This window comes from Argentina silus (genome assembly GCF_951799395.1).
Source record: "Argentina silus genome assembly, chromosome: 1".
NCBI classification, from domain to species: domain Eukaryota; kingdom Metazoa; phylum Chordata; class Actinopteri; order Argentiniformes; family Argentinidae; genus Argentina; species Argentina silus.
In genome coordinates, this window is record NC_139655.1 from 13,539,024 (window position 1) to 13,554,023 (window position 15,000).

Below are 15,000 nucleotides of genomic sequence, written 5' to 3' on the forward strand. Positions count from 1 at the left end.
GGTCCTTTTTTCCATTGTAGTAGTCGCTGATTCTGTATCACCCTTGTTACCTTTATAAAACGAGTTCCTTGTTAATAAAATAACTATAATTTACCAAATCCATCTGGTTTTATGTTGCTTCCCTTTCCCCTCGCGAGCCGGGTTGTAACAAACCCAAGAACACAGGTTTATACAGGCATGCACGCATGCACGCACACACGCACACACACACACACACACACACACACACACACTTTGAACTGCCTGCCCATATTCTACCTCACCTTTCTACTCCTGATAAGGGGCTGAACCTTGTAAAGCAGCTCATCTGTAGCTACTATCATACCTACATCATATAAACCCATTCAAGGCCCAGTTACTGTACTCACATATGTAAGTACATACAGGTGTACTCACACCTGTATGTGTACCTGCATGTGTACCTGCATGTGTACCTGTATGTGTACCTGCATGTGTACCTGCATGTATACCTGCATGTGTACCTGTATGTGTACCTGCATGTGTACCTGCATGAGTAGCTGCATCCTACAGCTGAGTAGCTACATTGTATCCGTGTGGGGAATTTGGTGCCATTGAGATAAAGGATTAATTCAATCATGTTGAGATGATATGTCACAGTTAATAACACTTAGCACTGCGCTAACGAGCATGTAAACACTAGGGACTCACTGAGGGGGTGGAGGGGAGAGAGAGAGAGAGGAGGGGGGGGGGTCTGGCTCTTTGTGTTTGTATTTAATTATTTAATTGGCGTACTGTGTGAGTTAAAACAAATCAGTGTTAATTTTCACACACATACATACAGTACATAAACATATGGCAACAGTGCACACACACACACGTGCACACACACACACACACACACTTGCACCCTACCCCCCCCTCACAAATATTATGAACACATGCCCACATATACAGTATATAACAATTACTTATTAATTAGGAAATGCTATATTATATCTTTGCACACACCAATCCCCCTCAACACCCATCCATCCCCACAGACACACACACACACACACACACACACACACACACACACACACAAACTGGTATACCTTCCCACCAAAATACCTGCTACACCAGTAAAAAAAAATATCCAATACCAAGTGTAATCTTTGTGCCACCCGGCTCAGCAGCACACGCAGATTCATCAAATGAGTGCACCCAGAGTCTGAGTGCACCAGGTAACAGAAGTGTTCATCCGGTATTTTACTGCATGTTCACAAGATCAATCTAGTGGCCTATTCAATTACCAAAAGTAATCAAAGTAGTATTCTGTCATGGGCTTGGCAGGTAGTAGAATTTACCTACACAAGACTAGCTTCTACATTGCTTACGTTCGCTAACTGGCTACACATATAAAGCCAGCTCTTGGTGTACACACACACACACACACACACACCAAGTCAACAGGTCACTTCACACTAGTTACTGGCTGCTAGCTTTTTTCTCTACGCAATGCATATGCCATTTTCTTCATTCAATAAACGTCAGCTCCAGTGCTTGGCGGGTGTAATGGCAACGGTACGGACTGTGTGGCTGTGTAAGCTTGTACAACGTATGCTACCGGTAAACCCTTCCACCCGCCCAACCCTAACACAGACACACACACACACACACACACACACACACACACACACACACACACACACACACACACACACACACACACACTCCCATTGTTGTGTAGTTTTAATCCACTCAGCCTGTTATCAGTGAGGCTAAATCCCCAGGTCTATGACGAGGTTAATCTGAGTCATGTGACCTCAGGTAAACACAAATTAATCATCACACACACACACACACACACACACACACACACACACACACACACACACACACACACACACACACACACACACACACACACACACACACACAAACACACACATATGTTGCATGTCTGAACGTTGCATGTCTGCAAGATGTTGGCTCAAACCTGGTTCAGGAGTCGAGGACAGATGTTAATCAGTTATACTGTATAGCCACAGTCAGAAGAAGAAAGGCTTTGGGATGACTAGTTGAGACAAACCCAGAGCTTGAAGAACAAAATATATATGGACACACACACATGCGCACACACACACACACACACACACACGCACACACACACACACACACACACACACACACACACACACACACACACACACACACACACACTTATCCACTAAGCTTTATAATCAGTGTCTCCTTGTGAGTGAACTACTACCCCCCCTCCCCATCTTGCACCCCATCAATCGCTACATTGATATTGATTAGGTGATTAGCACTGCTGAGGGGGGTGGAAACACAAACCCCAGTCACTTTTACCTGTGATTGATAGCTGATAGATACATCATCAATAAACGCACAGACCAATAGATCATTTGTCACAGAAGACATAATGTTTGTGTCTCTAATAATAACCTTTTCATCATAGAGTGCACTGCTGTTCTTGGGTCAGAGCCAGACTATGTACAGTTCTGACCAGAGGCGTGCTTTAAGTGGAGGATATAATAAGGGTAAATACTAGGTGGGATGCTTGGAACGGCCCGACTCTGACATCACCCCATTGAAGTTTAAATGAAAACCGGTTAAGGTAAAGGGTTAAGATTAGTGTTAAGGTTTTGCTAAGGGTTATGGTGAAAGGGATAGTTCAATATTTGACAACTTATAGTCAGATGGTTCCTTACTCCTGAAAGTAGTGGGACAGGACAAACTGTAATCCATGGTTCAGACTTGTTTAAATAGCCACTGCTAACTTCAGCTAACTTTAGCCACTGCTAGCAAAAAAACAATGGGACTGATTTTTTTGTTGTTGTTCCCCAATCACTCACATTGTTTTTTGCCATACCTTACAAATCACTTTTTTTAAATTATTTTAGGTTTGGAGAATTTTAGATTAGCTGTTGTGGCTTGGATTGAACTGGATGGAGCGATGGGAGAATGTGCTCGCAATTTCATTGGATGTTACATTCCAAGAGCCCTCCCCCCACATGCCTGTAGAATGATTGCTTGTTGTAGTGTGCCTCGTCTTTTCTGACTGGGTAGGACTATCTTGCAGAGAGTGGTTGCATTACATTTACATTTATGGCATTTAGCAGATGCCTTTATCCAAAGCGACTTACAACAAATACATTTGTTTAAGTAAGTGAATCATCTATCCATCAGTCATCATAAGATAAGGCAGTCACAATGCTCAAAGAAGGATTTATTATTATTTATTTTTTTATTAACAGGAGAGAAACTTGTACAGGGGGTAGTAGGGGTGAAGAGGTTTTTAGGAGGGACCGTTAAGATGTATCCTGAAGAGATGGGTCTTTAATATACGGCGGAAGATTGGTAGTGACTCTGCAGTCATGACAGCAGTGGGAAGCTCATTCCACCAGCAGGGCGCCAGGACAGTGAAAAGCTGTGACCGAGTAGTGCGGCTGCTGCATCCACGTAGAGGCGGCGGTGCCAGGTGGCCAGCCGAGGTGGAAGAGCAGAGTGATCTTGCAGGGGCTTGGGGGCTGACCATTTCTTGCAAGTAGGGAGGGGCTGTTCCCTTTGCCGCCCGGTAGGCGAGCACCAGAGTCTTGAATCTGATGCGAGCTGCTACCGGGAGCCAGTGAAGGGTGCGGAGGAGGGGAGTGACATGGGAGAATTTGGGGAGATTGAACACCAGACAGGCGGCAGCATTCTGGATAAGCTACAGAGGCCTGATGGTGGAGGCAAGGAGACTGGCCAAGAGTGCGTTGCAGTAGTCAAGGCAAGAGATCACAAGTGTTTGGACCAAAAGTTGTGCTGCTTCTCTGGTGAGGAATGGACGTATTCTTCTGATGTTGTAGAGGAAGAATCTACAGGAGCGTGCTGTTGCTGTGATATTCACCACACAGGATAAGTGGTTGTCAAGGATCACCCTAAGGTTCTTGGCTGTATGGGAGGAGGTCACAGTAGAGTTCTCTACTGTGATGGAGAAGTCTTGGAGAGGGCAGGCTTTCCCTGGGAGGAAGAGCAGCTCAGTCTTGTTAAGGTTGAGTTTGAGGTGGTGGGCTGACATCCAAACAGAAATGTCTGCAAGACACACAGAGACATGTGTTGCCACCTGTGAGTCAGAAGGGGGGAAAGAGAGAAAGAGTTGAGTGTCATCTGCATAGCTGTGGTAGGAGATTGGTAGGAAATTACCGAGCCAAAAGATTTGGTATAGAGGGAGAACAGTAAGGGCCCTAGGACAGACCCCAGTGGTGAGGGCTCGAGGAGAGGACAGCGATCCTCTCCACGTCACCTGGTAAGAGCGATCGGCCAGGTAGGATGCAAACCAGGAGAGTGCAGAGCCAGAGATGCCCAATTCTGAGAGGGCGGAGAGAAGGATCGGGTGGTTTACTGTGTTGAATGCAGCAGACAGGTCCAGAAGAATAAGAACAGAGGAGAGGGAGGAAGCTCAGCAGAGTGGAGGGTCTCTGTGACAGCAAGGAGAGCAGTCTCAGTAGAGTGCCCAGCCTTAAAGCCGGATTGGTGAGGGTCAAGGAGGTTATTCTGAAGGAGGTAGTGAGACAGTTGGTTAGAGACAGCACGTTCAAGGGTTTTAGATAAGAAGGAGAGAAGGGATACCGTAGTTATGGACAACAGACGGGTCAAGAGTTGGTTTCTTGAGAAGAAGCTTAACTCTGGCTGTCTTGAAGGCAGCTGGGACAGATCCTGTGTATAGAGAGGAATTGATTAAGGTGGTAAGGAACGGAAGGAGGTCTTTGGAGATGGATTGGAGAAAGGGGGAGGGGATAGGATCGAGGGGGCAGGTGGTTGCCCGCTTGGATGTGACCAGTTTTAGAACATCATCAGGGGAGAGGGGGGGAAAATCTGATAAATAAGAGACCGGGTGTAGTGCAGTGGGTTTGGGAGGAGAGGTAGCAGTGTTGGTGAGAGGTAGAAGGAAAGAGCTGCTGATGTCATCAACCTTCTTTTCAAAGTAGGTGACAAAGTCATCCGCAGACAGGAAGGAGGGAGGATGGAGAGGAGGTGGGTTGAGGAGTGAGGAAAATGTGGAGAACAGTTTCCTTGGGTCAGACACAGAGGATTGAATTTTGGAATGTAATAAGAAGCTTTAGCAGCTGATGCAGATGAGATGTAGTTGAGGAGGAGAGAGAGATAAGGGTCTAGGTCATCAGGGTGGCCAGTTTTTCTCCATTTCCTCTCAGCTGCCCGGAGCCCTATTCTACAAGCTTGCAGGGTTTCAGACACCCAGGGAGCACGTGGAGAGGATCATGCCTGCCTTGAGGTCTGTGGACAGAGAGAGTTGAAGGATGAGGAAAGTGTGGACAGGAGGGTGGAGGAGGCTGCATCAGTGGATAGAAGGGAGAAGGATACAACAGAGGGTAGGTCGGATAAGACAGAGGAAGAGAGAGTGGTGAGTGAGAGGGTATGCAGGTTACGACGAGAAGATACAGTGTGGGTAGAGACTGACTGGGAGGGGGAGGATTTGAGAGGAAGGGAGAAGGATACAAAATGATGATCAGAAACGGTCGGAAGAGGGGTAACAGTAAGGTTGGAGGTATGGGAGGATCTGGTGAAGACAAGGTCGAGCTGATTGCCTGCCTTATGAGTCGGAGGAGAGTGGGACAGGGTAAGGCCGAAGGAGGAGAGAAGGTCAAGTGAAGCTTCTGCGACTGGATGTTGAAGTCACCCAGTAGTGTGAACGGTGTGCCGTCCTCAGGGAAGAAGTTGAGAAGGACATCCATCTCATCTAAGAAGTGGCCAAGCTGACCTGGAAGACGATAGATAACAACAATGTGAAGTTTGACTGGGGAGTTGACAGAAACAGCATGGAATTCGAAGGTCGATATGGACAGGTGTGACAGGGGAAGGACATTATGTGACCACTTAGGCAAGATGAGGAGTCCTGTTCCTCCTCCTCGACCAGAGAGTCTAGGTGAATGAGAAAAGGAGTAGGCATCAGAGAGGGCTGCCGAAGTAGCTGTGTTATCCGGTGTAATCCATGTCTCTGTGAGAGCAAGGAAGTGGAGGGACATGAAGCAGGCATAGGCTGAGATAGCCTCTGCTTTCCGGACCGCTGACTGGCAGTTCCAAAGTCCTCCTGCGACAGTGAGGTCATGGTCAGTTGAGCATGGTGGGTAGATTAGATTGGAAGGGTTGCGAGTGGGGGTGTAGCGTCGATGTGTCCTCTTGATGGATGAAATTACAGGAATGGGGAGGAAGCACACTGTGATATTTGCCGGTATAGAGATAGAGGGTTTGTAGGAAATACAAGATGTAGGTAGCACTCAGTACGCTCAGAGTAGTGAAAAAACTAACTAATAGAATAAAATACTTAGTAGTTTGGCCTTCCACTCAGGCCTTCCTCGATGGACTCCACAGATTGACTCCAGATTGGTTGCCTATGCTAGTTTGCAACATTGAAGAAAATGGAAGAAAACCTGAAGGAAAAACGGAATTCTGTTTTTTTGGAGATCCACCCAAGCAAGGTATTTGATTTGTTTAACGTGTTGTGAGCAACGAACATTTAAAACGGGTTTCCACCCCTTTGTAGCTAATTTCTGCAAAGGACTTCCCCAAGCTTTACCAATGAGAAAAGCCTGGTCTCAACAAGGTTAGATAAGGGGTAAGGTTTGGGTTAGGGTTAAGGGTAGGGTCGTCCCAAGGATCCCACTTAGCATCTAACATGTCATTTGAGACAACCCCATTCCGGTAATGAGTCACTGATCTAGCAGCTGTTCCAGGAACAAACACTGGCATGACATCACTATGACAACCAGGGTGACAGGTATGGTTCATATTGATTTCTGACGACCTATGGCCGACAATCAATAATTATCATCATTCAACACAACCACTGTCAATGTTTTTACCATATAAAACAAGGTTTATGTGTTATTCACACTAATCAATTACAGATGAGGGATGTGTGTGTGTGTGTGTGTGTGTGTGTGTGTGTGTGTGTGTGTGTGTGTGTGTGTGTGTGTGTGTGTGTGTGTGTGTGTGTGTGTGCGAGTGTGTGTGTGCATTAGAGAGATGATTATTAAGATTCTGCAGTGAACTTCTCACACTGAAACAGGCCTTTAGCAAAGTGCCAAGTTAAGACAAACACTAAAACATCCTGTGTCAAAAATGTGTAGCTTATTGGTAATGATGCAATTGACTGTAAATTAGGATGTTTGCAGTGACGCACGGACAGTTGCTTATCCACCCTGATCAAACGGGAAACAAGTAGCGTCTGTCAAATGTCTCGTAAAGAGCATTGATGAAATCACTGATAAAATGATAATTATTACGAGTCAAGACAATGACATACACACACAGGCTGAGCCAGGTCAAGGGCTATACATCAAGCTCTGAAATAATGTCACTATATGGTCATGTTATATGGAATAGTCCTAGGCCTAACCCTATACAAACTGTGAGGTAAGGTTAGGGTTAGGCTACATGAAAAAACAATAACTATCTACTGTATATGCAACCTTCTGAAGGCTGTGCCCTCTTGAAGAAGCCACAGTTGTGGAAACATACAAAACAGAATACCACACCAAACTGTAGTCGCTTACCTTGGCGCGTATCTGTCCCGAAGTGGAAACTTTTCGGATCAGCTTGTGTGAGGTCTCCTCCGGCTCCCCGTCGCTATCCGAGGACTCTTCCCCGGCCTCGGCCTGTGCTAGGCGGTCAGAATCCTGCGAGGTGAGGGACTCCCGCGGTTCTCGGACGTAGAGGACATTGGGGTTTGGTTTAGAAGCCATGGCCACTGTGGAGACGGAGACGCGATGTGCGACCAAGCTCTCTTTTCTTCACGCTTCCTCGGTCAATCACTGGCGCCGACGAGTTCTGAAACAGATGAATAATTAATATTTGATACAGAGAGTGGAGCTCGAGTTTCAAACCGTCGCTGCAACTTCTTTAGCCGCTCTTGAACTTGTGAGAAACTGTTGAAATGGTAGCGGCTTCACTCTCTTCGTAGGTTCCCCTTTTTCGCTTATCGTCGTGACGTGATGCGATGTGGTAGGCCTGCGGTCAATTATAAAAAAAGAGTAGTGCATTTACGCAAACTGATACAGTGGTCGATATGTGTGTTTCGGTTGCTTCCTCCCCATGCGTTTATAATTGTTAATCAAACAAACGGATAGGCCGAGATGGGCCTAATAATAACCTAATAATAACTCACACGCGCACACACACACACACACACGCGCACACACACACATGCACGCACGCACACGCACGCACACACACGCACGCACGCACGCACGCACGCACGCACGCACGCACACACACACACACACACACACACACACACACACACACACACACACATATTTTGCAGTGTCCCTAAAATGATTTAGGCTACATTGCAGCATAAATCAATGTCGTTGATTACTGTACATGTGACATTTCTCCCCGGACACCTGCAGTCCAATGGACGCCCACATAACACCTGACAGACTGTACATGTTTGTGTATTCGTGTTTCCTTGGTGTCGGCTTTCTGAATTTAAACGGACGCGTTGCTATCCACCTCTGCACCTATAGCCTATAGCCAAGTCAAACAGCGCCAAACCATAAAAGCAAAGACTACAATAAGCTACATAGCATGCGTTACAGTAGTAACAGTCTATGTTAAAATAAAATAAATAAAATAAATAAATTTTAAAAAGCATTTTAATCGGCTTAAAGAAATGTCAAGAAATATCAAATCACATATTATAACCTAACCTTCATTTTTTTTTTCTTACCGAGGCACAACAGGCAGTCGCGCGCGCCTGGCTGGCAGCTCACGAGCGGCACGTTTCATCGTTCATTCCGTTGAGATCATTAATAAAGCGGGAGCGAGACGTGGCAGAAACATGGATTTCAATAATATCATAAATAATTGATTTGTCAAACCATCCGCTGACATAGTAGTGGTGACAATGTAGTTAATAGTGCCTCGCCGGCGACGTTCATGGGCGCTCGGATGTTGTCTAAATCAAACCGACCTGCCTCGTTGAAACGTAATGGATAAGAACACCGTTGCCTACCCCTGCATGCATCTACATGAGCCGATACAATATTTACCTTCCTACAGCGGTGTCTCCCGCTTCTGATGCCCGGCCTGGGTCACTGTCTCTTGGCTCCCTCACGACTGGGCACTGTCAATTCTCCGGCTCTCGCTCACAGAGACACTCATACGCATCGCATCGGATCGGATTTGAATCAGGTGGGAGAGGGGAGGAGGAGAGGAGAGGGGGGAGCAGAGATGAGAGCTAGGCTGTGAGAATGCAAGCTGCTGAATCGTCTTGGTCGCCCTTCCGAGGTTAAACGGAGGAGCGCAAATACGTAACACCCCCGCCGCGCGGCGTCGCACCGCGTAATTGTATTTTTTTTCTTTACAGTTAATCAAATATGTATGTGAAATTAGCCGAGCATGCCAACAGACCGTCGCTCTCTGACGGAGTCCATGTGGTTCTTATGACGCGCCTCACCTGTTCCGCTAGAGCGACAACGACAGGTGGTCACTATCACCATGCAGCACCGGTAGAGGTTTTACTGTTGTTCATATTGTGTTACATCCTCTGGTCGACTCCACACTAATCCCTCTCCCCTCAATCCAAAAACACCCCTGCCCCCACACCATCACCCGTCCAAACCCTTTCTCCAGCCTAATTTCCAACCAATCTAGATCATAATGTTTACATCAACTACTACCTGCAGTTCTTTGCATCACAACACGTGTGCTATTTACCGTGGTCATCTAATGACTAGTGATCTTATGGCTGGCATATATCATCACTTCTGTCCTTATGGTCAGCTACTGCCAAGCCAGTGGCTAGTACACACACACACACACGCACACGCACACGCACACACACACACACACACACACACACACACACACACCTGCTTGACTCACCTTTCAATCAACTGATCCTGGTATACAGTAGTGTCCGCTCTTTCAGTTGGTTGCCCTTGACAACATGGGGATTGGAGGAGTTGGGGGAGAAGGGAGGGAGAGAAGGGGGAGGAATGGGGCAGCATGGTGGGATTTAAAAGGAGGAGGAGGAGAGGGAAAGGTTTGGTTCTCTCTCTTTCTCTCTCTCTGTCTCTCTCTCTGACTCATTTGCTGTCCGTCTGTCTGTCTGTCTTGCCTTTTTTCATTCCTCTCTCTCTTTCACTCTCTCTCCCTGTCTCCATCTCTCTGTCCTCTTTTTCTGTCTCCCTCTCTCTTCCTGTCAAGATAGGTAAGAGCTAAAAATAGAACACCTTGCTAGTTGCTGCACACATACTGTATAACCATATGCACACTCTCAGCACACACACACACACACACACACACACACACACACACACACACACACATATTCTGGCATATTCTCTGTATCATGGGGGGCTTTGTTTTATAATAAGGGGCTCACAGGATGTCAAGATTTTTTTTTCAGTTTCACAAGCAAACAGGAAATCGCAGTGCCAACTATGACAAAATCAGATGCAACACCTCCCCATGTTACCCAGCCATCTCTCTCTGTGTCTGTCCTGATCTTCATCATCCCAGTCAAATCACATCAAATATAACTTTATTTGTATAGCATATTTTGTACAAAATTTGCAACACAATGCGCTTTACAATAAAAAGAAAAACAATAGAAACAGGAATAATAAAGGACAATAAAATATAGGCAAGTAAAACAGAGGATCAGAGAGGACGCAAAACTGACCTTAGATCAGTGTCAAGGGCATCCTTCTCAGGCAGAACCTGATGGCACTAAATGTATATGCACCATGCGGGTCGTTGCTTCCCCCTAGTGTTGGTTTTGTATAACTGTACTGCTTATTTAATTGAGCACAGATCTGAGATGATTTTAATTATGTGTTTGAGAGGCCTCATTTCGGGAAACATACATTTTTCATTCACCCACTGTGTGTTTTAGTTGTGTTACATGCCATCTTTGTAGAAAAGAGAAAAGACAAGGAACAATGGAACATCATGGATAATGACTGCGATTACAGTGATTACAGTGATAATTGCTAGTGAAGTCAATCGCTTCATTTTTTTTTTTTACATTTAACATTAATTATTAACCGTCTGTGATTCCCCTCGTGATCAAAGAGATGTTATGATCTAGGCGTTAATGGTAATGAGCGAGCGTGGGAGAGAGAGAAAGAAAGAGAGAGATAGGGGAGAGAGAGAGAGAGAGAGAGAGAGAAAGAAATAGAGATAGGGGAGAGAGAGAGAGAGAGAAAGAAAGAGAGAGATAGGGGAGAGAGAGAGAGAGAAAAAGAAAGAAAGAGAGAGAGAGAGAGAGAGAGAGAGAGAGAGAGAGAGAGAGAGAGAAGGCTCTGTAGTGAAGGCGCCCAGAGGCAATTGATCGTTCCCTACGAGCTGCCAGACAGTTGGCGGCGATCAAAGACCGTGTCCCGAGCGTTCTGCGCGTCATCTGCAGGAGAAAACAAAAGGGGAGAGAGGAGACGTTCTAGAGCGCCTCTCTCTTCTCCCCGCACAAAAGCCTGCAGAAAACAAACATCCATCATCGTTCGATTGAAGCTTTACAGCTTTGACTGTAGGCTTCAGTCCATGAACGAATCTATTTTAGGAACATTTTAGTTATATCTTTGTTGCTTTTGTTTTCGTCTTAACATTAGGCCCTGGTTTCAATAGGCTTCTGTGGCATATTGAAATGATCATTATCAAATGGTCATTATGAATGACTTTTATTATTAGCATTTAAGTATATGCATGCAAAAAGTACACTTTAAAATGAGGAAACATATTTGCACAGCAGAATATCTTTCCCAACCCAGATTGCAGGCTACAACTACACAGTAAACAAGCATATTAGATTACAAGACAATGGCACCATTGTTGAGAGGGGCTTCTCCTGTTGAGATACTGGTTGCCATGAGAACTCAATATGTGTTCATGGTTACTCTACTTTGATGTATTTGCTCAGTGTTTAGGATTCATTTGGCCATGCATGAACTGTATCTGAATATGTAAAGTAAAAAAAAAAAAACTCTCTTAGAAAAAAGGTTCTACCTAGAACCAAAAGGGGTTCTTAGGCTGTCCCTCTTGTATAGCACTTTTGGAACCCTTTCATGTTTCATGTAAGAACACTTTTTTTCTGAGAGTGTTGATATCAACTGCATATGCAGGCCAGGGGAGGCTCGTGGTAGGCTGGTGATGATACGGAATGGAATGAGGAATGGTATCAAAATCATTCCTCATTCCATTCCACGTGTTCCAATGAGCCAGTCCTCCTTTTCTGCCTCCACCAGCCTCCCCTGATACAGCCCTGCTTCAGCCTCCCCTGATACAGCCCTGCTTCAGCCTCCCCTGATGCAGGGCTGCTTCAGCATCTCCTGAAGCAGGGCTGTATCTACAACCATGTGTCTCTATGTGTGGCCCTGTGGCTGGTCATAGTTATATAAAGACAACTGGAGGTGTGAAGGTGTGAAGGTGTTCACCTTTTGCTCCAGTTAGCACACTATGAAACTTTAACTTCAATTACACTGTAATTAACAGTAAATGACTAACTACATTTACAACAACAGATGGTTGTTATGTAAGGAGTCATGTGTACACGTGTATGCGTGCATATGTGTGTGTGTGTGTGTGTGTGTGCGGGTGCACGCATCCGTGCATATGTGTGTAGGATGCACAGTGAAAATGGAACACAGCCCACACACACCATCCTGGTGAATGATGAATCTCATCTGCTTTTCACATTGATGGTCCATGTCTCTCCATATGCATAAACATGGTTGACTGCCAATCAATACATCCATACTACAGCTATCTTAGATAGCAGACATCCATATTCTCTGCCATTTTTCTTTCAAGCTAGTTGGGCGACACAGAGGTTGTATGTTTTAGTCATGCCCATAGACTACACACTATAATCGTTGACAGGTTGAGAAACAACAAAGCAAACTCAACACTGTTGATCTAGATAACAGTAGTTGTGTGAAATCTCAGATTGTTTTGTGTTATGGGAGGAGGAGAGTGGAATTGGACTCTCCTGATGTATTTACATTCATCCAGAGACAGGAAAGATGATAGTTACGAATAGTAATAGATGACTAATAACTGTTTGCTTCCCTCTCTCTAGAACTGTTAACAGTGCTAGCTTTCTACAGCACCGTGCTGCTGCTAGCTTTCTACAGCACCGTGGCTGCTGCTAGCTTTCTACAGCACCGTGCTGCTGCTAGCTTTCTACAGCACCGTGCTGCTGCTAGCTTTCTACAGCACCGTGCTGCTGCTAGCTTTCTACAGCACCGTGGCTGCTGCTAGCAACTATTCTCATAGAAGGTTCTGTGATGATTGTGCAGTACAGTTAATTCACCTACTTTAGACACATGTACTTATTGTAAGTCGCTCTGGATAAGATGACTCAAGTATGAAAAGGGCCTGTAGGGCCTATGTGCACGCACGCACGCACGCACGCACGCACGCACGCACGCACGCACGCACGCACGCACGCACGCACGCACGCACGCTCATACACACTGTCTCCTGAATGTAAACTCTAAGGGCTATATTTTAATGCTGTAAAAAACATTCTTAGCGCAAATGCGGGCACTGGCAGGGGCACTGGAGGTGGCACTTAGGGAGCGTGTCTGAAATATTTGTGTTTCTTTCAAGGCCAGATTTTGACCTGCTTATTGTCATGAACATGCCTCTATTTACCGTTCCTCCACCCACGTGAGAGCAGATGAGACAGTGCTACAACACAGTGGTATTTTCTCCTGTTACTGCTGACACAAATTGCCAATAGGCCTGCGTTTGGACTTGCATCCGCTTTGTATCGGCTGAAAATAAGAGCAGAAATATCAGACTGGGGCTTTGCTAGAGCCAAAGCAGACTACTGAGGTGTTCTCCAGGATTGTCTCCAGGATGTCCAGGATTTTAATATCTGACCTTAGCTCCATTAGCCTCTGGCTTTCTCTCTCTCTCTCTCTCTCTCTCTCTCTCTCTCTCTCTCTCTCTCTCTCTAACTCTCTCTCTCTCGCACTTTCTCTCACTCTTTCTCTCTCTCTCGCTCTCTCTTTATTTTCTTGAAAACTTGTCTATGTCTCTCTCTAAAACATGTTTCCTGCCCTTTAACATTTATTTTACTTCAAATTACATGTTGGCCACACACATGCGCACACACGCACACATGCACACACACGTGCGCACACACACACACACACACACACACACACACACACACACACACACACACACACACACACACACATACATACACGTACACATACACACATACACACATACACACAAACCCGATGTGTGCACAAAGTAATCAGTATTATAAAAACTGACATGTTGGACATTTGATATAGACCATCACACACACGCACGCACGCACGCACGCACGCAGGAACGCACGCATACAGGAACGCACGCACGCAGGAACGCATGCTCGCTCATACACACTGTCTCCTTCTCTAAACCTCAAACCAACCCAGAAATAAGAGTGTGCTATTTTTACCTCCACCTCGGTGCACCCCTGCAGCCCCCCATGTTAACAGTAATGTAGACTGACAGCCTGTTGTCACTATGAGCTGTAGGTTAGGACCTCACTCTCTGCCACCCTGCTGCTGTTGCATTGACTCACGCATGCACCCACACACACACACACACACACACACACACAATCACACCAGAAGGTAGCTATACAGTAGACACACACACACACACACACACACACACACACACACACACACACACACACACACACACACACACACACACACACAGGTAGGTTAACACACACAGGGCTATCTATCCTCCCCCAGCAGCAGCACTAATAGTAGCATCTTGAGGCAGGGTTGTGTGTGTGTGTGTGTGTGTGTGTGTGTGCGTGCATGCCTGCCTGCCTGCCTCCCTGCATCTGTTCGTATGGCCAGCTGGTCTGAAGGTGAGAGGCCAGCAGGCTAGCAGGGCAACAGCACTGGAGCCAGGCAACATCTGTCCACAGAGGGTACAAGACAACTGAAGGAGCCATGACCAGCCTGGAAACAGTGGGGAGTCTGGTTCTGTCTGTCTGCCCATTGTTCT

The 15,000-nt window shown here is 46.0% G+C and overlaps 1 protein-coding gene across 1 annotated transcript in view; it reads right to left on the reverse strand.

Annotated features, from left to right (window-relative positions):
• The window catches only part of LOC310812398 (diacylglycerol kinase eta), a 37,514-nt gene extending 28,418 nt beyond the window's left edge, over positions 1-9,096 (reverse strand). Inside the window, exons 1-2 of the mRNA XM_083680936.1 lie at positions 9,021-9,096; positions 7,521-7,794 (exon numbers count right to left, since the gene is read on the reverse strand). Of these exons, the coding sequence (XP_083537062.1) occupies positions 7,521-7,709 (189 nt within the window). The 5' untranslated portion in view covers positions 7,710-7,794; positions 9,021-9,096. The remainder of the gene's footprint in view (positions 1-7,520; positions 7,795-9,020) is intronic.
• Between the last annotated feature and the right edge of the window lie 5,904 nt (positions 9,097-15,000).